General features: G+C 50.3%; 1 protein-coding gene across 8 annotated transcripts in view; it reads right to left on the bottom strand.

Moving 5' to 3' along the window:
• The window catches only part of DEPDC5 (DEP domain containing 5, GATOR1 subcomplex subunit), a 70,968-nt gene that overhangs the window by 8,294 nt on the left and 36,904 nt on the right, over positions 1-25,770 (bottom strand). For 6 of the 8 annotated variants that reach the window (XM_084819898.1, XM_084819900.1, XM_084819901.1 and 3 more), the window contains 11 exons: positions 25,183-25,318; positions 23,273-23,370; positions 22,448-22,513; positions 16,253-16,436; positions 13,454-13,614; positions 12,454-12,571; positions 11,489-11,656; positions 8,892-9,111; positions 7,944-8,080; positions 5,703-5,811; positions 495-646 (listed from right to left, as the gene is read on the bottom strand). In XM_084819898.1, the coding sequence (XP_084676024.1) occupies positions 495-646; positions 5,703-5,811; positions 7,944-8,080; positions 8,892-9,111; positions 11,489-11,656; positions 12,454-12,571; positions 13,454-13,614; positions 16,253-16,436; positions 22,448-22,513; positions 23,273-23,370; positions 25,183-25,318 (1,549 nt within the window). The remainder of the gene's footprint in view (positions 1-494; positions 647-5,702; positions 5,812-7,943; positions 8,081-8,891; positions 9,112-11,488; positions 11,657-12,453; positions 12,572-13,453; positions 13,615-16,252; positions 16,437-22,447; positions 22,514-23,272; positions 23,371-25,182; positions 25,319-25,770) is intronic. The other 2 variants (XM_084819902.1, XM_084819903.1) reach the window with 2 other exon arrangements.

Raw genomic sequence — 25,770 nt, 5'->3', positions numbered from 1 at the left:
CTGCAAGGTTTAAAGCACACAAAAATGCCCAAGGGCCAACTCAGGGATGGTCCGTTCAGGGCAGCCTTCCCCAACCTGGTGCCCTCCAGATTTGTTGGACCACAACTCCCATCATTCCCAGCCAATGGCCATGCTGGCTGGGATGGCAGAAGTTGCTGCCTCACCCGCCTGGAGGGCACCGGTCAGGGAGGGCAGGGGCGGAGGCAGAGGGCTCTCTCTCCAGTGCAGCAGAGGACTATCGCATCCCTCACCTGAAGCAGAAGAGCAGCCTACAGACCTCTGTATCTGAAGGACGACCTTTCCAGCATGGCAGCGCCAGGTAGCGCCTTCTCCAGCCCGCCAAAAGGCTGGAGACTCCAGCCCGCCCAAAAGGCTGGAGACTCCAGCCCGCCCTTTCAAGCGAGCTGCTCATCTGTCACTGGCCCTGGGCAGGCACACACGCGCCCTCGGCGTGGAGGGCACACACCCACCCGCATCAGCTCTGCCCTCGTCACCTGATCTCGCCGGAGCCAGATGCCGCAGATCCTGGGTCTCCCATGTTCTGTGAGCTGGCGAAGGCTGGCGTGCTGTTCCGGTCCGTGGCCTGGCCCATGCCGATCGCCACGCTGCCTTCTAGGGCTGCGGGCGCGGTCTGGTCGATTGAGACCTTGAGGAGGGTGAGACACCAACACCACAGAGCAATTCACCACCACGGAATACGACGGAATACCCAAGCCCCGATGGACATGCGCCTGGGACCTGTGGGCTGGGCCCTTATTTCAAGGCTCAGGAATGCTCTACAAATGCTCATGACTCCTGCAGCCCAGGTGTGCAACGCACTGCAGACCCCACTTGACAGCAGCCCCAGGTTGCCTCTCAGACCAAAATACTTTAGTCATTAAGACTTGCACCAAGAGATGCTTGGAAGTGGTCGTTTCAGTTTGTTTGAGGGTGCGCTGAATTCTCTCATATGGATCCCAAGTCCTCACACAGGACTACAGTTCCCAGGATCCCCTAAGAGGATCAGGTGGTTAAACTGGCTTGGGGTAGTGCTCTGGACATGCCCTGCGATTGGGGCCGGAGTGGGCCTTGCAGCCTGGACAGCATGTTTCCAACACTGGCCATGGATTACCCCAGTCTTCCCCACCTGGCACCTCCAGCTGTGTTGGACTGCAACTCCGAGTATCTCCCACTCAGCATGGCTTGCTGGGGATGCTGGGAGTTGCAGTCCAACACAGCTGGAGGGCACTGGGTCAGACTACCCTGAGAAGCGTGGGCACTGCCTTCCCATGGCGAACATTCCACCTGGGACCCAAGACACAGGAGGTCCAAGCTGCAGGGCCCAGAGGGATTCTGCCGTCCAGAAGGGCCTTTCTCCTTCGCTGTGAAGCCCCCGCCTGCTCGCCCCAAAGAGGTGATCCCACCAGGAGGCCACCTCAGGCAGGGCAGCTTTGGGGCTGCAGAGGGTGGCGGCATGGGAGATGGACAGATATGGGGCAGCTCCTGTCGTCGCATGGAGGCTTGCTCGGGAGAACTTCCTGCTAGTTCACGCCCCTGCGAATTAGTGGGAAGCGCTGTGTTCATCAGCTTGTAACGGCTGCATTACAAAACTATGCAAATTGTTGTCCTGCGGAAGGCATGCTCCATTCCCACGGAGGCGGCAGGGAAGCACCACAGAGTGACACGCCCGGCTAACTTTGTCCCTGCAAAGCATTTTCCTCCCGCAGGAACTCCTTGTGGGATGTTCCAAGGCAGACTCCTGACTTCTAGCAGGAAGAACGATGAAGGGCCTACTGGAGGGGGTGTGAGCCCCAAGCCGCCGTGTGGCAGGAGACCAGCTGCTGTGCCAGGACAGCGCAGGGGCAGCCTTTCCCCCACTGCTGCCCTCCAGGCAACACGCCTGGGGGACACCAGGCTGGGAAAGGCTGCGGCCCGTCCACGCTTCCCGGGAGGGGGCATGGGGGCGGGAGGGGAGGGAGGAGCTGAGGAGGAGGCAGCAGGCATGTGGCGGCGGGGCGGGACAGCAATCATACCCTCCACAGCCTTCAAGCCCTTAGAAGACGATCGAGCACCTACAAATCAATCAATTCCAATACTGAGTCAACTTTACTTATTTTGATTAGAAATCATTAGTCCTTATCATTCCTTTTAGGAATCAGGAGCAGTGAGTACATTTTGTTATCTCAAGCACTTTCCAAATCCTCCACAGCAACTCTAAATTTGTGTGGGACTATTTGGGTTGAGTGTGTTTTCAGTTAGAAGGTACTTCAATTCATGCCACAGTGAAGCTACTCGGTTTATCCTACATTGTCTTCTTGCAAATAAAACAGCACTGTGATCTGTACCATTGTTTTTACTGACTCTTCGTGATTTTATAAGGCAACAACAGAACCAGGCTGAGAAGGACTCGCATGTAGGGCTCCTGTCTGTGCCATCCTGACACCCCCCACCCCCTGGAACCAAGCATCTTCTGTAGACCTGGCTGATGACGTCTCCCCACATCACCCAAAGCACTTCACGCCCACCACCTAAACAACACTCTTTCTGCCGCCAAGAACAGCAGATGCTCCATCTGGATCCAAAGAATTCTGGGTCTTCTCCACCCTCCCCCATCTCACACCGCCTCCTCCAACAGAAACAAATAGCTCTAATTATGTTAACTGGCACGGCATGTTCCGATGGCAACCCCCTCCCCATCCCCTTCTTGCAGTTCCAGAATCTTTTGCTCTTAGAAGAAAAACAAACCCCAGCAGGCCACGCACGGATCAGGCCTGCCCAGCCCACCTCAGGAGTCAGAGCAAACTGACTGGGATGGAAAGCCGACAAGGCCCAGCAGAGAAGGCATCAGCTGCGGACCAAAGACTCCAACTCACTGGCTCAGCAGGCAGCCCTGTGGAGTCACGCCTCTCCCTCCGTTCCCCCATCTGTATGGTGGCGATCACACAGGCAAGGCAGGCCTGACAGCCGTGCTCTAGGGCCCAGGGCCAGGGCCAGGGCCCAGCAGGGGTGGGTGGGGAGATCACACAGAAGTGCACTCTGCAATCACTGGGAATACAGTTCCTTTGAAATGCAGAATACGGTGGCGTCGCTGTGCCCAAGCAAAACATATGTACCAGTGTGGTGAAATCAAGGCTAGTTATTAAATAATTCTAACAGAGTGCCAAGACAGTGTCAGTCACTCCAGTATCTTCGTACTAACTGGCCAGAAGAATACTGAAGGCAGGAGCACGTGGGGAAAAGGGTCCCTGCACAGACTGTCCTCCTATTTCTGCAGGAGAGACTTGGGGATTTTTTTGGGTCTCTTTTTAATGAAAACAGAGAAGTCAGGGGAAGAACATTACAGAACCTTCTGGAAAGAACGTAAGCCCCAAAGCCTCTGCATGGAAGGCGGCCAGCTGCGCTTATGGGCAAGGCAGATCCCCGGAGGTGCAGCCTCCCCCCGCCCCCCCCCCCCCGCAGCCCTCCAGTCACAGAGAGTCAGCCTTCCCATGTAGGGATCCCCAAATGCATGTTGTGGTGCCGCCAGGGATAGCAGGATGGCACAAACTGAGCTGCACATGGAAGACATGCTGTGCATGGGCTCCGAATAAACCCCATAAAGAAAGTCCCATCCTGAAGGCGTCACAGGAAATGGCCGTGGCAGCGGCAGGAACAAGAGGGGGAAAGACACACGGTTGTGCAGATCTGTCACCGCCAATGGAAGGGAGTGCAAGGGGGGGTGGGAAACCTGAAGCAGGCACCTTCGCTCAGGGAGCCCCACAGGGTGCAAGAGTGAGCAGTTTGGAGCAGGGACAGGGCTGCCAAGTCCCACTAAAAAAATAAGTCCTCAATCTGCCCCCTGGCAACCCAAGGAAAGTGGAATCCTGCAACATGATGCAAGCATGCACCTTTTAATCAGATTTATTCGGGGGGGGGGGAGGAGGGCACAGATGCTTCCCACAGCCATGGAAAATCTTACTGAGCCACCCCCTCTGGTGTCTTGAGTTTTCAGCAGAAACCTCTCACATGTTTTCAAGCTGATCTCCACAGTCATGAAGGCCAGAAACATGTTCCCTTAAAAAAAAAGGCTGAGTTTTTCAGGAAACCACTTTCTGTGCGCACTCCCATGCTCTGCACTTTTTCTGTGCTCCCACAGAATCACAGCCGACAAGGCACACCCCAGGATAACAAAGAGGAGCTCTTAATGTCGGGAGCTAGAAAGGCCGCACAGCAATAGAAAGGCCTGCAGAACACCCAAACAGTAAGCTCTTTTTCCCTGTGAGTGCCTCAGCCATTCAGCAGCAGTCAGCAGCTGCGAGGGCTGCTGCAGGAGAGCGCTCTGCTCTACGGCACTGTTGCCAAGATGTTAAAGTAGGCACCATAAGAGAGACCCCTTCCTTCATGCAGATCTATGGCCCTTTTGCTATGCCGTGTGCCTCTGTAGGCCTTGTTTACCTTCACAACCGCCCTGCCTGAGGCAGGTCACTCTCATGTCCATTTTACAGATGGGGAGAAGATGAGGAACAGCTCCCAAGCCAGCCCGTGTCAGCGCTGAGATCTGAAGCCTTGAGTCCAAGCCCAGAAATCTGCCATTGCACACATGTCTCTTGCCCCACAATCTTTTCACTGGGTGTCAGAGCTTTCCTAGGTTTTCACTTGGCATCAATGGGGGCCTTCACTTCCACACATCTAATATCTAAGCAGCCACAGCACCAGCTGACTCTTAGAACAGTGGCGAAGCCCATGTGTTGTGATGACATAAGAGCCTAAGTGCCGTGCTGGATCAGCCCAAAGGCCTCTCTAGTCCAGCATTCTGTCCCCACAGTGGCCAGCCAGCTGCCTGTGGGAAGCCCACAAGTGAGATGCGATGCTAGTCAGGTAACGTCCTGACTAGCAGGCGCTGATTGCCTGGTCCTCCAAGAGTTTGTCTAATCCCCTTTTAAAGCCATCCCGATTGGTGGCCATGATGGTCTCCAGTTCAAATCTCACTTCTGTCATCATCCCACAAGTTACCCTTAGGGAAGATATGTTCCTTTTCGCCTCGGCCCATATCTGGAGTACCACAGTAATAATACTGACCTACGTTACAGGGTTACTGAGAGAACGTATGTGAAGCACTTTGAAAACTCTAAAGTGTTATATTATAATTAAAGGCATAAAGGTATTGTGACTACATGTCCATATCAGCGTAAAATACTGGATGCCCTAGCCTAAAAGGCTGATCTGGTTAATCATCCAATCACTCAAAGCAGGGATGTCACAGGCCTGTAAGGTCCCAACAGGCCACCAACACAAAGGCCATTCAGCACGTCGTCAAGCATTTCTAAAGGCTCAGGCCATTACCAACAGGCTCCCTATTTCACTCTCCTCCTTCTCACCATTAAAGAGCGCACCATCCCAGCTGTCCCAAAAGAAATCCCCCTCCCCCAAAGGATAACATTTGGTTAACTTGTGAAGAAGCCTGAGCCAAAGTCCACACACACACACACACAGCAGTATCCAAGCCCTCCTGGTCAGTATTCTCATTTTTCCAGACTGCAGGCCTGATCCTCAGACCTCCCCTTACAAACACAATTGACTCGTGTGCCAGGTGGGACACAGATGAGGTCAGAATTCATGTGTGATAGTTCATTGATGCTCCATGCGAGCTGCGAGCTACGTGCACTGAGCCACATGCAGAAGCGTGCTGTTGCACTTAAGACTCTCACCCTACCTCTTTGAAAGAGAACCCAGAAGGTCTTTACCTTGCGTGGACTGTCCACGTAGGTGGGCGTCATGGCAACGCTGCTGCTCTCTGCTGACTGGACAGAGCTCTTCCCAGCAAGCGCTGCTGCCTGCACCTCACCCAGGGTCCTAGAAAGCGAGATGCAGCAAATAGTTGCTTCAGGTGTCTGTGCAAGGCTCCTGCTCCAATCCGTGTAATAGGCTACCTTGCAACTATGCATCCTGAATAAATGGGTATGTGGTCTTCCTCACCTTTCTCATAAGCTTACTTTTCTTAGAAGTTTATAACTTTCATTAAAAAACAAATGATATATTAAAATATATTCCTATATTAACTTTGAATCAGCCTGATTCTAGCAAGCCATTCTAACAGAAGGCTTTGTGCTGACATGCTGTAACTTTCCACCAAACTCTGAGCCTGCAATGGGATAAACAAAGTTTCCCATCTAAAACTCAGGAAAAAGCAACGTGTGCATTAAATAAGAAGAAAAGATAACTGTTTAAGTGTAGCATTGTTTAGTTTATGATGTAAATAAGTAAAGATGACATAATATATTTGAAAAGTAAATAGAGCTGAAAAACAGGATAAAAATAGTCCAATACCTACAAAAGAAAACTAGATGGTATCCTGTTTCGGGAATTTAAAAAAATGTGTCTCGGCAAAACTGACAGGGATACAGAGGAAATATATTACTTCCAAAATCATAGCAAGGAACTTGGGGAAAAATAACAATAACATTGTTATGAGAAAATTCCATTTGTGGTGAAACATACATAAGCAGTTCCTTAGAAATCCTGTAAGTATGAGAAGCAAAACACAAGAACTTCAGGACACAACATCTGTCAGTGGCACCGGTCCTCACTGACTGCTCTGCTCCTTTATGCCACCAGCTCAGAAATGTAATTAGGTAGACAGCTGTTTGAGATGTGTTTTGCTCCCAACCACTTTGTGTTTCATATGTTCAATGCTTTTATATCAAATCTCAATCATGTAAAAACTGCTTAAGATTTTGAAGTAAAAGATAAAAAGACATGCCTAATCTTAGAGTCTTTGATCTAAAAACTTTGGGTTAAAACCAGGAATTTTGTAAACCCATAATTTCTGTGGTGACACATCGTTCTTGGGAAATGACATAGGATACATTACCTGCTGATCCATGATCTAGCTAAATACAGAAACCCCATTCCGCAAAATCCCTAGGCAAGGACAAATCCATCACAGAGGAACGAGAGGCCCAGAAAGGTCTCTCGCTCTTGCTCTCTCTGCATTCAGCCGAAACAAAACCCCTAGCCTCAGTGCCGCCCCATGCTGGTCATGGCAGGTCTAAACACAGCTGCGCAGACCAGAGCTTAAGGACATAGAAAGGAGCCAGCGGAGGGAGCCCAAATCTTACTGGACTTGGCGCTGGTGCCTCTGCTGGATTGCCAGGGCACAGCAAGGATACTTCCATGCCCCTGAGAATGGCACTGAATGCCAGGGAGTCACTTCAATGCAGTACAGACACAGCATTCCCAATCCCTTAATTGTGGCTGCTGTGGGATGCCATGCTCCCTCCCCACTCCTTTAGCCCTCCCTTCCTCTTCATAGTGTAGCAGTATGTCCATGTCAATGTTAACTCTGACCATGCCTAGCTTTCAACAAGGCTTGCAAAACGGCTTCGGTCCCAGGCTGAAAACAAACTGCTGTGGGCTTGGGGCAGGTGTAATGTACAGCGTGGTTCGTGCTGACAAGGGGAAGGAGGGCATGAGGAAGGGCGCCCATGGACTGCTCCCAATCTCTCGGCCACCGTCAAGTGAGAGGGAACATCATGCCCTTGGTGCAGACACAGACAGGCATCTGAGGACATGGCAGGCAGGGAGGAGGACTGTGAACTGAAAACCCTCAGAGGGGTGAGCAGGTAGGGCACACTGTAGGGTGGGGCTCTTGGACGCTGTGTTCCATGACGCCCAAAAATCCTCAAGGGATCCTCCCAGGGGCCCTGCCACATCATATATAGATAAGTTCAGCTGTACATGGCATGGAGGGCACATGGCCACAAAGCCATACACCTGGAAATGAAAAACAGGTAATTCACTATACCCTTCCACCCGAAAGGATGGCCCCACAAAATCCAGGACCACAGAGGACCACAAATAGAGAGCTTTGGCCTGGGAGGAGCCAGTCTCCTTGTTAAAAAAACAGCACACACCAAAGACAACAGCACCACATGCCTCGTGTGCCTGCACGGAGCCTCCCAGATGGGCTCGCTGTTCCAACTCACTTTTGGCTGGCTTCCATCTCCAACAAAGCCGAAAGCGCGGAGGTCCCCTTCTTGCCAAGAGGGGGAGGGCCGGACGGTTCCAAAGAGTGAGCAGAGAGTGGGCCTGCCATCTGCAAGCCTTTCATTGCAGACCCCTTCTGAACAGAACAAGGACAGAAGGTGAAAAGGGAAGAGTCAATCAATGGTTAAGTGGCTTTTCATCAGGAGGATGGGAGAAACTTTTACTGGGCCCATCTACACTGCAAACCTTTTAAATCAGTTTCATACTAGTTTAACTGTAATGGCTTCTCCCAAAGGAGCCTGGGAATTATAGATTAAGGGTGCTGAGTTCTCTCTTAGAGGCACTCAGCCCCCCTAAGAACTGCAGTTCCCAGGATAACTCAGGAAGAGGGAGTGATAGCGTAGATACACCCTTGGAATAACCTCTAAAGGAGTTGTATCCATCACTTTCCTGCAGGTAGATATTCCAGCTATATCCCTGACAAAGAGCAATTTTACTTTGCAAGGCATTAGCATTTATTCCTACCCCTGTTCTTCCTCCAAGGAGCTTAGAGCAGCTTATATACGGCTCCAGCTAGTCTTCCATCCAGACACTATTCAAGACCCCAACCCCACCTCAAGCTTCAGCAGTTGGACCATACTGAACATGGTTGTAAATAATATTTTATTTCTGAGATCCGTATGTACTGCTGTTCACTGCTGTTATATTTATGGTGCCACACTCTTAATTTGTGGCTCTTCCCATGTTTTCTTTTTTCAAGCTGTAGGCCTAAAACTATGAAGCACAAATGGGACAGACCCATGCATTGTACAGATGCCCTCATGAGGATGTCAGGACTAGCAGCAGCTCTCTGCCAAGTCTGCCCTTGGTTGCAAATCTGGGTTTGGCCTATGCAAGGTGAGGACATGCCCACAAACTCAGAACACTGCATCAGGGCAGTGGCTCACTCGGATCATCCGGTCCGATCGGTGGCGCCTGCGAATGCGGTTCAGCCCCTCCACAAAGCGGATGAAGCCATCCAGGAGCTGCCACTCTTCCTCATCTGAGCGAGCCTTGCCCCCGTACACGTCGCAGTGCACTTCGCCCTCCATGATGCGCTTTGTGGCACTGATGCAGGCTGGCAGCAGCAGAAAACGTGTCCGCCAGAATTTTAGTGACTCAATGAGGCTGCACAGGGGAAAAAAGTGGAGGGCCAAGGGAAAGGGGAAAAAATCAAGTGGAGCACTTTATCCCCCATGGAATCATCACATAAATATTCATCTGATGCAAACTGCTTTGAAGCAGCTCAGTTTCAGGGCGATATCCAATGCTGGCAATTCACAGTGCTAAACATGTTGCACTAGTCAGAACCACTAGTGCAACGGGAAGCTAGCTCAATCCAGAAAATTAGCCCAAACAACCACTTCCGGAATGAGACAGGTCAGCGCAGCATCCTTCTGCGAGCTCTGCTGACTTGTCCCCTTCCAGAAGTGATGGGTTCAGCTAGTTTCCTGGGTTGCGCCAGCTTCCCACTGCACTAGCGGTCGTACCTGCTAGCACAGCAGGAGAGTGGGATGCTGCCCACAGTAAATATAGTTGGTCAGTCTTGAAGCATGTCCACACATCTCTGCACTTTCTCCTGCCCACATGTACCTGTGTCAGTCACTTGCAGCTTAGAAGAAGAAAAGGAACCAAACGCTTGTGGAACTTCCCAGTCTGGTTGCCTGGAGGGGATGCTTACTCGCCACAGGTAAGTGGCTGCTGAGAAGCCTGCACCACAGAGAGCACAGAAGCTCTCTCCCCAACTCTCTGCCTGCACAGAAGAGCCATCACTGATGGGTCTCCTTCCCAAGCTAGGCATGGGTGTTGGAGGGCTGGCATTGGGTGGCCATGGCTCCAGGGTCAAGCAGGGATTGGCTGTGGGCTTTCTTTTTTAAATTTGTTGTATTTCTTTAAGTACTCAAAAAGATAGAGAAGAGGAAAGTCATACACAACACAAAAACAATTTGTTTATGGGCGTTATACAAAAGCGAAGTATGTTGCAGGGAACAGAGAGACAAAAACTATCCCAATTATGATGGCAAAACAACCGATGAAGTTCCAGACATAACTTAAATGACTTCCTGCTTAGCAATAAAATATGCTAGAAGAAACACATTTATATTGCTCTGGGAGCTCATCCCATTCTTTTGAAGAATCAATATAGGAGAAAAAAAGCACGTCAAGCCATTATGAAAGTGTGTCATTTTCAAATCTCCAACAAGTTAGTTTAATTAGGATCATAACCTCCCAAGTTTTTTTTATGCAATTCCAATATGTCTGAACTGCTTCCGTTTTGCTGCCCACGCAATCTTTGCAGCTAGTAGTAAGCAACAGAGAAGAGCCTTAGAAGGATGAAGTAAGCCCAATTTAGGGTATTTCCCTATTTCACAATTCAAGATGTCCCAGAATTTTGGCACCATGGCACATTCCCACAAGACATGAATAAAAAGTTCCAAGTTGCCCACACTTTTCCTACAATATATGTTCGGCTCATTCTGAGCAAACTAATGGAGGCTATATACAAACAGCCAATCAATCTACGTTGCATTTCACACATCATTGTGCTGATAGCTGGCCAAAAAGCATCAGTCCACATGAACTTCCACAGATCCTCTTCTAATTGCCCCCCTCCCATGCCTTAATATACACAGAAGCAGAGGAAGCCATCTTCCACCAGGTGGAGCTATCTGCCCACCTACCCCAGCACTGCCTACCCCGACTGGCAGTCGCTCTCCAGGGTCAGGAGCAGAGAAGGGCCTTTCCTATCACTTGCTCCCTGGCAATGCCTCCAGGTAGCAAAGCTGGGATCTGCTGCATGCTGGGAAGCAGGGCCCCCACAACTGGACTGTGGTCCCTCCCTTCATGCGTGACAATCACACTGCTCCAGCTGAGGAGCAGATGATAATGATACATGTGGGAAAGCAGACCCTTTGAACAAACAGGCGTGAGTTTAAGAAAACATTCAAAGGGGGTTAATTCTCTGATGGCCTAGAACTTAACATCTGACTGTGACCAAGCAAAGTGACACATCTGGAAGTAGTATGATGCTCCTTTGGCTGTTCTGGTTTGGACTGCGCTTACGCCCTCCAAAAATAGAATGCAAATCTCTGAAATCTTTTTGTGTTGAATCTTGAAAAGAAATCATTCTCCTTGGCTTAACTGGTAATGTGCATTGTTAACAAAAGTGATTTTTCATGGTTCTGAATTCTCTTCATAATTCAGTGGATACTGCTAAAGATAAGCTGGGAAACCATTTCTTACTTTAGCTATCCCAATTTTTTTAATATAGCAGATGCAATCTCTAGGTGATTAAGCGACACCCAGGCCACTCCCTCGGCCCACCCCTTACCAGGATATCCAGCAGGATTGGTTGAAATGCCTCTTGGTCCATTTGCAGATATGGCCTTTCAAAGAGCTACGAGCTCTTTGAACATTTCCAGGTAAGACCTGGAGCCCCTACAGGTAAATGTGGGAAAGTGCCTGGTCACAGGACAAGAAGAGAAAGCCGGGACTGTCAGCTTACCTGAAATCTTCTGAACCCGCAGAGCAGATATACTGGTCCAGGTAATTCCACTTATATTCCTCTAATCTCTCATGGGAGAACTCTACCCAGCAAGAGAAAAACTCCAAGTCAGAGTGGGATGGGCACAGACTGTAGGTGTAGTTGATCTGGGCAGATTCATATGGATACCTAAAAAAAAAAAATCACAGCAAGCCTCTACGACTCAGAACCACAGGCTTAAAAAACAAAGAGAGGTGGCTAGTCCATATAGGGCCCATATAAGTGCACAAGCATGCATGTATGCGGGGCATCCATACATCTGATTGCAATGAAACGTTTAGGATTTGTTCTATCTCTGTCTGGGATGGTTTTAGGCATAGTGTAAATTTTGTCCACCATCTTGAAACAAAATGGCGGCAAATCAAAATTTTTACCCTTTTACTGCTTTAATACCATTTGATCAGTTTCAACCAAACTTTGCATCATGATTCAGCAGTGCAGCAAGCAGATTTTCACCATACAAAATTGTGTCTGCCATCTTGAAACAAAATGGTGGCCAATCAAAACTTTTAAAAATTTACAGCTTCAATACCATTTGATCGATTTCAACCAAACTTGGCATGACGATTCTACACTGCAGCGAGCAACTTTTAACCATACAAAAAGTACTATAACATTAATAGCAGTTAGTAAACAAAAACTGAAATTGGCTGAAAAGTCATATAAATACAACACACAGGTAACTCCATGGCAGAGGCCATGCCTAGGGGTTCCAGTGGGCATAGCTTCACTCCAACGGGGCAGGCACAATGTCTCCAACTCTGACAGGTGTGTAAGGCTTTGCTGTATCAAACTAAGGGCTCTTCCCAAACTGTGTGAAGCCAGGTCTACCTGCTAGTGGAATATAAAGCCCCACAGGAAGGAGGAGCAGTCCACAAGTGCCTGGAAAGCAATCGGTCCACATAGTGCTTGGAAGAGATACTCACTTGGGCAAATACCGAGTGACAGTAATGATTTTGTCCTTCAAAACCACTTTATGGAAGGTCCGGCCCATGCTCAGCCAGTACTGATCTTCCTCCTCAGGTCGATTTCGTGACACAAGACCTAGTGACAGGACACACACACAGCACATCTACAATGCTTGCCCAAGAAAGCCCTCCTGCATTTCCAAACCACAGCCAAGTGCTGAGAAGGGCCTGGATTTGAATTGCCCTCCAAGCATCTTCTGTAAAGTTGCTGGCAAGATCCTTAATTTCCACTCAGTGTCTTAAAGCAAAGGACGGTGGCTGCCACAAGTAGCAGACAGGTCTGATCCACGGGGGGCGGCATAATCCATGAAGACATTCTCCTGCACGAATAAACGGGAGCCTCCCAAGAGCATGGTGGTGGCACAGGGCTCCACCTAGATCTCCTAGCCATCACCTGGATGTGACAGCAGACAGGGCCAGGCACCAAAAGGGGAGGGGAGGGGAGGGGGGCTGGCCTACACATGCAGCAGAGCGAAGAGGCAGGATGGACTGCAGTACTTCAGACTGCAGTTGTGGGATATCAATTTTGTGCTGTCCATGTTAAAAACAAACAAAACAAAAAAGAACTACTGCCTGCAAGAAGAAATCTAGCACATCAAGGATAAAGATTCCAGCACAGATTCTCTCCCTGCTGTCCTAGTTTCCTACTTTACATGGAGCTTTTTTACCCTAGAGGCGCATCCTTCAGAACCTGAAGTGACACAGCCCATCATACCTCCCCAGCATGCTAACCACCGTCCTGGATGTGTAGATCCAGCCCCAGATGCAAAATAACAATTTGTTATACTAAAGCATCCAGAGCAGCATACAGCATTGCCATAAAGCCACATAATGTAATCAGCAAAGGCAACACTAGCAAGATGCTTCTAAAAGCAGTCACAAAAGGGGGTGGGAGAGGTGGCACCAGCTCCCCTTCCTGGATATGTGGCGCGGCAGAGAGAGGGTCCTGGCGGCTCACCTCGGCTGTACAGGGGGCTGCTGCTGAGTGGGGGCTGGATGGCTGCGGCTGGCTTCTGCGGCTTGCTCTGCACGATGAGCTGATAGCCCTGCATGAGGCGCTGGCAGATGAACTCCTCAAACACCTGCTGGGCCGTCATCTGCACGCCTTCCTCGTCCCTCCTGAGAAGGGAAAGGAGGTCACTGCAGACAAGAGGCTGCAAAGCCACCGCACGCACGCACCTTCGGCTCACTCCGCCCCCCCATAGAGGTGCAAAGACGTCCGTCCGGGCAGGAGAAGCCTGGAGTCCACGGCCCAACTATCAAGGACCTGGTCTAGCACTCCTGCGATGCCATGCGGCAGACGTCTGGCAAGGGCCTGCACTCAGGCTTGGATGCCTAGCCCTGCTCTAGCATGACACTCTAGGGTGGTCTCTGGCAGCCCGAAGAAGAGTGCCGTGCAACCTGATGGCTGGTGTGCTCTTCTAAACACTGCCCCCAGCAGGGCCAGCTCCAGGTTTTGGGGGGGCCTTTGGGAAAACACCCTCAATGGGCCCCCTCCTCGGTGAGTCTATCGTCTCACCACCATGGTCACCAGCTGCTACTGGTTCTCATCTGCTTTGTCATCACTGCCTGCCAGTGAGCAAGTAGGCCGTGGCATCTCCTGCTCCTCCTCCTCATCACCACCACCATCTGGGCCAGAGCGAGAGACAGGTGAACAAGCAGGCCGTGAAGGCGAAGAGAAGCAGCAACTCCGGGGAGGCCTTGTCACTGGGCCCCTGCTGGGGTCAGGGCCCACGGCAGATGCCCTATCATGCCCACCAGTGATGGCAGCCCTGGACCCGAGTGTCTTGAAAAAGGCCCAGCCACCACATCCCTTATTCCAGTGGTTCCCCGCTCTGATTTGGCTCCTGGCACATGGACCTTTGCTCCTTCCACTCCCCTGTTCTTAGCTGCCCAAAGGCTCCTGTTCCCTTAAGACTCTGCCTGTTCCACTCTCTCACACTCTCCTTATGCTGGAATTCCCTCCCAGAACATCCATGTGAAGCTAGTTCCTTCCTTCCTTCCTTCCTTCCTTCCTTCCTTCCTTCCTTCCCTCCTCCCTCCCTCCCTCCCAATCCCTCCTCAGTTCCCTCTCAAAGCTAAGCCTGCACAGAGACATCCCCAGCAGCTACTCTCGCCTCTCTATGTCCCCCTCCCCACCCTCTGTCAACATCAACACTGTAAGCTCCTTGGGGCTTTTGTTGTTGCTGATGTTACTTTGCAAAGGGCCATGCACAACGTTGGCATTTATATAGCGCCAACATCCCACCCCCCTGTGCGCATGTGCGCATGCACACCCCTTTTGCTTTTATCCTCTGAACTGATGAAGAGTTCTTGTGACCCTTGAGCTGGCGTGATAAGGGTGCAATCCTATGCATGTCTAGACAGAAAAAAGTCCTACAACTCCCAGCATGCCCCAGCCAGCGCAGGACATGCTGGCTGGAGCATGTTGGGAGTTGTAGGACTTTTCCCTGTCTAGACATGCATAGGATTGCACCCTAAAGGCATTATGGTGATATATATTTTGGAAATTTTGGAATTATTGTACATGGCACTTGACATGGCAAGCCAGTACTGATGGGAAGAAAACGCTGGAGATGCCTCCCTTCTGAGAGACTCACAACCAACTCCATGAGAAACTGAGAGACCACTTGGCTCCTTAGGCCTTAGCTGGGCTGGGTGTAAATTAGGGATGTCTGTCGCTTGCGAATCCGGCCCTTTTTGGGCCTGATGGGATTCCTGCTGCCCACCCGGCTTGCATTTGCGAGCCGAGCCATGGATTTTTCCTGAAATCTAGGAACATTTTTGTTTTTCCCCCATAAATAGAAACTTGCGTAAATTCTGGTGACAATTGGTGTAATTTGTGCAAATTCCAGGAGTAATTTACTTAATTTGTGCAAATTAAGCACAAAACAGCTGGAATTTGTGCAGGTTTCTATTTACGGGGGAAAAAACCAAACTGGAAAATCCACAAGCTGGCCCAACATGATGCAGATCAAATCAGGCCAACTTGCAGGGAAGTGAGCCGAAGTCCAGGGGGCCGAGCTGATGAAAGCTCAGTGAGCTCCACCCCCCAGACAGATTTGTCTGACATCCCTAGTGTGAAACAGCACTGTCTTATGCTGTGCAAGGGCAAAATGTGGTTCTGAGCATGTGGTTCTCAGCACCCTGAGAATCAAGCCCTTCTTTTAAAAGAAGCGGCGTAAGGAGGTATACCAGCATGCTGAAGGCGGCTTGGGCCTGGGAGATCAAGATTCAAATCCCCTCTCAACAATGACACTCACTGAGTGACTGTGGGCCAGCCCCCAGCCTCACTACCTCATAGGGCTGTTGTGATGACAACATCACCCAGAGGTAAATACTCTGTGCAATTAAATGCGCATCATGTATGTGCGTTGTAGAAGTCAGCTTTTCTTGATGGTAATTTTTAATTGGAGGGCAATTTTAAAAGGGCAGGGAACACCCAGCTCTGCCTCTGAGGATGGCTGGGAGGTGCTGTGGGAGGTGACCTTCTTTGCTTTGTGGGCTGCTGTTAGGTGCCACTGGGCCTGTCCTAGGCCCTGCAGACCACATCTGGACCCCTGAATAGTCCTAGCACCACCAGGACACTGCAGGAAGGGAGCTTGCCTGCCTGCCAGCCTGCCACCCCCTCTGCTCCAAGCACTGGCCATCTGACCACCTGCTGGGGGCCAGACCCAGACCAACTGGCAGCTAGTAACAGCTCTAGTCTCAACTGCAGGGCTGCCCACACACAGGCACACTGGAGAGAGGTACACACCTGTCCAGATCAGCTTCGGGAAGCAGATCATAGCAACCCTCGGTGTAGTCATTCTGCAGGCTCTGGCGATCCGGGAAGTAATCCGTGGTGAGGGGGAGGCATGCCGGGGTGGTGAGAGATTTCCAGTCCACCCCAACTGTACAACAGAAGCCTGGCACTATGGGGGGAGCAGACAGCGTCAGAACTGCCTCGTTTCATCATAGGGCGGAAGGCAATCGGGGCACGGGTGTGGATGCCAACGGGGGAGTGGGGGGGATACATCAGGAGCAAGGAAGGAGGGAGGGAGAGAAAACAAAGTGGAGGAAGAGGAGGAAGATGCCATGGGAGATGCACATGGGAATGACGAGGCACATGGGGTGGGAGTGGGGGAATGAAAAGAGTCAAGGATAGGAAGTGTGGGGGTGGGGAGGAAGGGAGGGAAAGAAAGACAGAGTTTGTTAAACAATGCAGTGCCCATGCGAACTCACTCCCATCATGCAACTGGGATTTAAAAAGTTAATACAGTTCTATTGTCTGTTGATTTTAAACACAAGCGAATACAGCTTCAGAATTAACTCCATTATTAAGCGCACTGAGATGAACAAAAACACAGGACAACACCAATATTTCAAGCCCAGGCCAGAAAATTAAGTCCAGCCCGCCTCCCGCAGAAGTGTCAGAGAAACAGGGGAGGGGGCAGGAACAGTGGAAGAGACCAGCCCGTGCCGGGTGGGGGAGCGCACACAGCAGTGCCAGCGGCAGCAGGGAGAGGGAAAGGGGGACGTTTTCAGAGATGTAAAGAGAAAGGAGAGGGGGAAACACAGAGCAGAGGGGAGGCAAAAAGGGATGGGGAAATAAAGGGAAGAGGGCGTCTGCTGGAGTGACATCTGTCTCCGGAACGCGGGAGCAGGACTCTCAGAAAGGCGCTCGCTGTCGCAGAGCAGCCGTTTGCTTCAGGGGCCAGCTCCTTCGCACGACAAGAGGTGCTGGGGCTCCACTTTGCATGGGGTCACGCCCATCCCCTCCCGGCCAGCTGTGGGCCCTCTTCCCAGCACTAGAGGCTCAGTGGGGAGGCCAAGATGTCCTGCACCTTTCAGCCTAGCTAGCTGGCACAGAAAGGCAAGGCAAATCTGCCAGACCCATTCCCCTGCAGTTGTGGAAGAGGTGGCGGTTCCAAGGTTCAGGCTTGCCTGAAAGCCAAGGAGCCCTCCCTGTCCTCCTGGTTTCTGCTGCACAAGGCTGGCAAGCAGCAAGCGACCCAAGGAGGGTGCCCCCGGCCTCTTGCAGAAGGTGCCGGGGCTCGACTCTTGCCAACTGAAGGTCGCACGGCATCTTGCAGCCACACCTGTCCAACTGGCAAACTGCCCATGGGTCGGCTGCCCTGACAACCTGGCAGAAGGCACTCACCACATGCTCAAAGGCACCCCCCCCCTTTATCCGTTATCCATATATTCCAAGTGAGTCCCTCAAGGGCAAATCCTTGCTTCAGATTGAGCCCTGGGGCCTAATGCTGGCTTCTGAAACAAGACTGTTAGCTTTGCGGGTAATCTGGAGCAGCACGGAAGGTGAGCTCCTGCTTGTTCCAGGCCAGCACAGAAACCAAATTACACGAAGACCAGGCGGCAAGCTTTAGATTCCCCTCTGTCACTGCGGAATGGAAGCACCGTCCGCACTCAGGTTCCAGGGCAGAGCCCCAGGATGTGTCCTGGGTCACAGCTCTGGGACTGTGCTCTAAGCACAAAGGCCACCTGCAGTTGCCTCTGCCCCCTGATCACTGTAGGGGTCTCAGCAAAGGGGGCGCATCCAACTCAAAGGGAGAGGCCTCCTTGTAACACTCCACAAGCGGGTGAGGCGTGCTGCTCCAAGGAGCTGGCAGAGAGCAATGAGTTCCCCCTGGAACTGCACGCATCACCCTGCAAGAGCAACACTCCGGGGCGATATGCAGTCTGTGCCAAGGGGCGGAGAAATTCCTACCTCTCTGTCTTTCCAAACCAGGAACAATAAGCACATCTCCATTCAGAGAGGGCAGCTGAAGAACTAAGTCAAATAGAGGTGAGGGAAGGTGAGGTTCTAACACTAATGGCCAAATTAAACATTAACAACTAAGTCTGGATGGCAGACATCCCAGAATTCTTAAGGAGCTCAATTATGAAATAGCTGATTCTCTAAGCAACTTGCCAGATGATTAAAACAAGACTGGGATGGGGTGGGGGTGACGGGGAGAACCCGGAAATTGCAGCTTACTTCTGTCCCAGGTAAACTGGTGGAAAGCGTTATTAAAGCAAGAATGAATGAACACATAGAAGAACAAGCCTTGCTGAGGAAGAAGCTGCATGGCCTCTGCAAAGGGGTCCTACCCCACTAACCTTGTAGGATTCCATGGAAGTATCAACATGTCGCTGAGGGTAATCTGATAGGCACTGTATACTTAGATTTTCAAAAAGCTTTTGGACAAAAAGTCCCTCATCAAAACTCCTGAGTAAACTTAGAAGTCATAAGATAACAGGATGGGGGTTACTACAGATTGGAAATGGTGCTTATTACTGATTGGCAACTTAGTGAACAGAAGGAAGCAGAGGGTAGGAATAAGCATAGTTATTCACAGTGGAGGGAAGTAAGAAGTGAAGGACCGAAGCCCAGCTTGGGGGTTCTCCTTGATTTGTTGCTCTCTGTCAAAGTGCAGGTGGCAGAGGTAGCTAGGAGTGCCTTGTATCAGCCGAGGCTGATACATCAGCTGCAACTCTATCTTGGGCTGATGGACCAAGCCTCAGTTACCCAGGTCCTGCTCACATCACAGCAGAGCTACTGTAATGCGCTTTATGTGGGATTGCCTCTGAAGATGGTTCAGCAGCTTCAGTTAGTGCAACATTCAGCTGCCCAGATGCTCAAAGGGGCTCAATGCTTAGAGCATGCCACTCCCATTCTATGGCAACTGTACTGGATGCCTATTCATTTCTGAGTCCAATTCAAAGTGTTTTTAAGCTCATGTTTTATTTGTTGTTGTTTTATTCTGCTCTTCTACTTATTAGATTTTATGGAATTTTAATGTGGTTTTAATGTGGTGCTTTATTATATTAGCTGCCTTTTGTAGTTTGTAAGCTGTTTTGGGAGAACATTTGAGTTCTGAAGTGCAGCATAAAAATCCTTATGTAAATAAATAAATTTATTTTAACATACGCATAACCTATCTGGAGTCGGGGCGAGCAGGGAGATGCAAGCTTACAGATGATAACAAGCGGTTGTGTAAGTGTGAAGGGATGCTCTTTCGGGCAAAAGATCCTTGCTTCATGTATACACTGAAGGGCTCTGAACTGGCAGCGAGGACTCGCAAGGAAAGAGGTCGTGTAGTCCTGGGGGCTCAGTGGAAGGTCAGCTCAGTGTTGGCGGGAAAGGGCAGAGAGACGGAGAGGAGCCCGGGGGCGCTGTCGCAAACGCATTTGGTTGGGTTGTTTTTTCAATTTAGAGAAAAGATGACAGGTGGGAGAGACAGGTTGAAGAGTTATAGAATTAGTGTGGAGAGAGCAGAGACACAGATGTTCCTGCTCCTTCTTTCATAACAGTAAAATGTGGGTTTATCCAATGAAACTGACTGGCAGAATTTAGAATAGAACCCCCAAAAGAGTAATTTCTCACACAGCGTGTAAGAGAGCGATCCTATGGTCCCTAAAAGAGCGTCCCAGGAGCCACAGGATATGGCAGCCCCCCCCCACACACACACACACCTGGGGCTGGAGTCAGAGCTGTGACCTCGGCTGGGGGGGGGGGAATCCCTGCTCAAAACTTCCCCCCATTCCAGCTGCCATGGATAGCTCATTGGTGGCTCCTTGGCAGAGGCTGCAGTTGCAACCTCGGAAGAGGGCAGGGAGAGAGGGAAAGGGGGCGTGCTGGCTGGCTGGCTGGCAGCGGAGTGGGGAGACCATGGGTCCACCGAATCCACAGGCCTCTCCGCTCCTGCCCCTGCCCATAGAAAAGCAAGCGAATGCTAAAATGGAGGAAAGGGGAGCAAAAATCCCTCCTTCGTTCCTCCCGACCTGCCTGGCTCTTGCTGTCAGGGCCTAGGATAGTTGGCAGCCCCCAGGCTATCGAGTGTTAGTCCTGTAGCATGAGGTGCGCCCTGAGGGAGACAGAAGAGAAGCCAGGGAGCGCTTGCCACCCACTGGCAAAGGTTCATCCTTGGAGAGGGAATGACATTTTGCGATTTCTGGTTTGGGGTAACGTTTGTTGTTTGCTTGTTTTAGTACTTAGAAACTGTGAATTGCCTTGGGTGCCTTGGCAGGAAGGCAACATACAAAAGTATTAAGTAAGCAAATACATAAATAAAGTTTGCAGAAATCCCCCACAAGAGGCAGGGACGGCCACTGGTGTGGATGGGTCTCAAATGGGGTGGGTCTATCAGCAGCTATTCTCATGAAGGCTAAGTGGGCCTTCAAAAATGGTTCATCTTTCCAGGTTTCCAAAAAGTAGATGTTATCACTTACACAGTGTTACATATATGGTAAATATTTTGAACTGTTTATGCAAAATTACATCTTCACACTTTCTTTGTGGAGGTAAAGTACTTGTTTTTAGCACGTTTGATTAATTTTAATAGGAATTTTTAAAATATAGGTAATTTACTTTAGCGCCTAGAGGAAGGCCACTGGCTGAGACAACCTAGCCATGCGCACCACAAAATAAACGGCTCCTCTCAAGTACGAGCTTGAAGGCGGCCCCTCCCTTCCATCTGACCACTGCTGGAAACAGGATGCTGGGCCAGAAAGGGGCTGGGTTTGTTCCAGCAGGGCTTTTCGGAAGACCTTGCTTTTCTCTTCTCTCACATTCCACTGTAATAGCTGGGGAGGCGGGGGGGAGTTGCTGTAGAACTTTGACTTTTTTTGGCTTATTATGTGGGATAATAGGAACAAGAGACTAATTCCACAGGGAGGATCAGAAAGCTTACAGAATGCATTCACTTCTACGCTTGACCCAACAAACGCACTGTTTATATCCTTTTTGCTTTCTTAGCTTTCTGCAAACAATTCCCTCCATGACCACAAAGACTAGAAGCTTGACTTTCCTTTTAAAAACTGATACTTAAGGCTGCTTCATAGAGCAGTCATCCCATTAAATACATCTGAGTCAATCACGTGAGGATTAATCCACTAATTAAACAGATACAATCTGCATATCTTTGACCACAAATAATCCAGTAGTTCTGAATATGAAAGCATATTGTCTTTATTTTCAGGCGAAGCACGCACATGTCAGAGCAGGCACCACCTTAGAAGAGGCATGCCTCTTCCTGGGCATGGGAGAGAAGGGGGAATGTGCCTCCTATAAAATGGGGTCTGCCACCTGCAGGTCTTTCCTTAAATAAAGACTTAAAAAATGAACGGTCTGATTAATCTGGGGGCATCTTTTTAAACTGAAGCAAAGGTTAACCAACAGAACATTGCAGCCCTGCACCATATATGACATGTATATGGAGATCAAGCAACCTTGATAATACATTCCAGTCTCTCAGGTTGACACTCCCCACTCCAATGGGCCCGATCCAAACCAACACTATTACTTTTCCCCAACCCCCAAGACTCTGAGTTTCTTTCGACGCAGTCTCAACCGTAGGCAATATTTATAATATGCATATGCCAAAGAGCTCCTGCGTGCCTCAGCAAATTGCCCCAATGTGCAGGATTTATTCCAACCATTTCCCCCTTTTGGCTTTCCTTTTCTCCTCTACAATCTCAGAGTGGAACTTTTTCAAGCATGGAGACAGGCCCACATCCCCCGTGGATCTTCATGGGCGCTTTCTGAGCAGCAGCAGCAGAGTTACATGGAGCCGTGGCCATCCATTAAAAAGCTGGCGGGGGGAGCCCCCATGCATTTGAGCCTTCTGCATTCTGGTGCCAGTCAAGAGCCCCTGTGCAGCACCAGGCAGGGTGACCACGGCTTCTGCTCCAGCCAGGGCTGCTCATTCCCAGACAAACATTCTCAGATGCTCTGGACAGCCAGGCTCAAGGGCTGGTAAGCAAGAGCCCCTGCATGAGACAGTCTCCCCTCAGATTTCCTACGGAAGGGCCTTCCACATGAAAGCAGTGTCCCATGTCAGAACTTACCACTTCAAAGACACAGAAAAGGAAACTGGGGTGGGAGCCCCTGGACACTGGAAGCAGCTCTCACTTCTGACCTCATCTACCCAAATTAACCTCCTCCCAACCCCATCACCATGGCGCTTACTCGGATCCAAAGAGTTAGAAACAGGGCTTTCCACGGAGTCCTTGTTTTGGGTTCGGACGTTCACTCCTGCAAGAAGTGGAGACAAACCTTCACTGTTATATGGAGTGCTTTCATGAGCAGCAACCATTTCCCAAGTGACAAGAAGACCTCAAGTCCCAGGTGAGAAGTTCAGTCCCTGCAGCCAAAGAACAGCCAAGGGCAGAGACTCCCGGGGCTCGAGGAGACACATGGGAGGAAGGCAGCACCAGGACATTTTGGTGCCTCAGGCAGAAAATCCAAAAGGGGAGCACCAGAACCCCTCCACTAACTAACCCCAAACCATGCAATCCACAGGAACTTGGGACACTGATATCCGCGTGCTTTTTAAGTGTTTTATGATTTATTGTGCTATAAGGTGCTTTGAGGATCCTGATCAAAAAAGTGGATTATACATTTCCAAATAAAACAAAAGACACAGATTTCTCTTGCGCAAGTCTCCTTGAAATGAATGGGAGACGCACAAGCATTCCCCCACCACGCAGATAAGAAATGGAGGGACATTTTTAAGAAACTGGCAATTGTGATGCAAGAGAAGTCTGGAAGCAGCAAGAAGGGACCACCCAACATTAAGTTGGTTATCACCTATGCCAATGTCACCTGCCCTTCCATCTGGGATGCCCAAGAAACCCTAAAAGCTGGTATTATGCCCAAAGGTTCATGGAATCTCCTCTACCATGCTAACTAACTGCATCCAGAACCCTGCATGTTTTATGGAGGGGACCGTGTCAGTTGGGGTAGAGACACCCAACCTCCCATGCAGCCCTCATTAAGGCCTGCAGTTATCACCTGTGCCGTGGCTGCCAACCAGCTGGCGAGAGAGATCTTCCACACCACTGAAGCTCAAGACGGACATGTTTTCATCAGAATGCCGTGACATGCCATGCCTGGAGAGAAGAAAGGAAGGGCTTGCTCACTAGATTTAGAAGAAGCAGGCAGCAACGCCCCCCCGCCGCATCTCCTTACCACCACCCCTGCCCATCCCCAGCAACCTGGAGCGAGGCTTGCGGCCTCAACCCAGTTTACAGAAAGTTAATGAAAGAAGAAGCCATCGTTAGTCAAGTCTCTTGTGTGTTCCAGTATCACAGTTTAATCTCTTCTCCATCCAAATGAATCCCATTATTTTATTACTGTTAATAATGATTTCCAAAGAGCCTAAAAAATCTACTAGGCACAAGCATAGGACCTAAATAAGGCAGATACAAAATGGGAGTGGGGAAGGAATAGCAGGAAATTCAAATCAAGATGGGAAAAGGTGAGTCTGCAGAAACATTTTCCAGGAAGAATGAGAGGCAGCTAGACAAATAATAGACAAGACAAGACAGCAATCTAGGCATAAGGGGAAGTGAGCAAGGAAGAGCAAATGCAGGAGAAACTGCACAACTGAAGTCTTTCCAAGTCCATTAGCATTAGAATAGAAAGAACACAACGCAGAGGCAAATGCTGAAAAAAGCGGAGCATGCATTCAGCACCATGTTTCAAAAACTCCTGAGGCACACGAGCTGGCTGAATTAAGACAGCTGCACCCGAAATGGTTTTGCGCTGAGAGTATGCACGAGCGAGAAGGGCCCACCTTCAGACGACCCCATCCACTGGGTCTCTCTGCATGGGACACTCTTGAATATGGGGCTGCACTCCCGCTGAAGGAGCAGGTTCGTAGCTTGGGGGTCCTCCTGGAGCCATCTTTGTCACGTGAGGCTCAGGTGGCCTCAGTGGCACCGAGTGCCTTCTACCAACTTTGGTTGGTGGCCCAAGCTATGCCCCTATCTGGACAGGGATGACCTGGCTTCAGTTGTCTATGCTCTGGTAACACCTCCAAGTTAGATTACTGCAATGCACTCTACATGGGGCTGCCATTGGAGATGGTTCAGAAGCTGGAGCTTGTGAAAAATGCGGCAGCCAGACTCATAATGGGGACCAGAAGGCCTGGACATAGAAGACCAATTCTGGCCCACTTGCCCTGGCTGCCTATATGCTTCCAAGCCCAATTCAAAGTGCTGGGTTTGACCTATAAAGCCTTATGTGGCTTGGGACCACAGTACCTGATGGAATGCCTCTCCCGGCATGAACTGACCTGTACACTGCACTCTGCATCTAAAGCCAGCCCAGAGCAGTGACTCTTGCAGAGAGGCAACAACCAGACACCCCTGTGGGCAGGGACTTAGTGCTCCCCGCAGCACAATTATTTGTCTTGTTTCTCCCTCATGACATAGAGCACCTGGGCAATTGGGAATGACTGATTAAGAAAACAGAGAGAACGCAAAGGGCAAAATGTGTCTGTTTCTCAAAGCATGGACCCAAGCCGGTCCTACAGGTCTGACAAGGGTTTGACTGTCAGTCTCACTCCCAGATTCGCTCACTGCCAGGTCACTGAGTGGCCCCACTCAGAGCATTTGCTGTGTGCGCACAAAGTAACAAGAACTCCATTGAGTCAGTGGCAAAATTGAAAGCGTCTGGGAAGGCAATCCGTTGCCCAGAGAGTCTCCAAATACAGAACAGCAATTGATCATTCTAGTTAATATATTTGAAACCAAGTCTAGTGAGAAAAAGGTTTCTCTGGTTTGGATAGATTAATTGTGGGGGGGACCCCGATCTTGCTGTGGCGTGGAATCGGTGCTTGCAAACTCCTGCCGTGAGGCCCACCCCCTTTCCGTCAGGGAGGACGGGCGTCTCCTCGCGGCCCCTCTGAGCAGCCCCACCTGCCAGCCGCCTCGTGATAGGCGAGCTCCAGCAGTTCAGCTGAGGAGTGCGTCCAGTCCCTCTGTCCGCTGCCCTGCATCTCCGCCATGTTCTGACGAGTCTGGTGGTGGATCTGGATTGCTTCACCAGAAGGACCTGTCCAATCACACAGACTTCCATCATTGTCTGAACTGCCCTCTGCACTTCTCCTCCTCTTTCTTCACTCCTTACAAAGACCCTGCACACCATACGGGTGTGTGCAGACCAGCAAGCTCTTGCCACCTGCCATGGAAATTGGGCAAGGGGAGGGCACACACTGCACAGCATGCCCTGATATGCCACCCCTTGTCCTTCTTTAGCAGCTGCTTCGGAGGGGGAGGGTTACACGAAAATGCACACCTCATTAAAGGGGTATGAGCTTTGCAAAACTGGTGTGGACTAAACATGCCAGATCAGACCAAGAATCCATCCAGTCCAGCACCATGTTTCCTATAGCAGCCAACCAGATCCTTCTGGGAAGCCCATAAGCAGCAGAGCATGAAGTTAATGCCCTCCAGCAAACGGTACTCAGAGGCATACTGCTCCTGAACCTAGAGGTTCCACATAGC

Source organism: Heloderma suspectum, chromosome 13 (genome assembly GCF_057233095.1).
Source record: "Heloderma suspectum isolate Gila_16-S chromosome 13, 16-S_ref, whole genome shotgun sequence".
Lineage (NCBI taxonomy): Eukaryota > Metazoa > Chordata > Lepidosauria > Squamata > Helodermatidae > Heloderma > Heloderma suspectum.
Note: the sequence above shows the minus strand (reverse complement) of the source record. Positions and strands in the feature narration are given on the sequence as shown.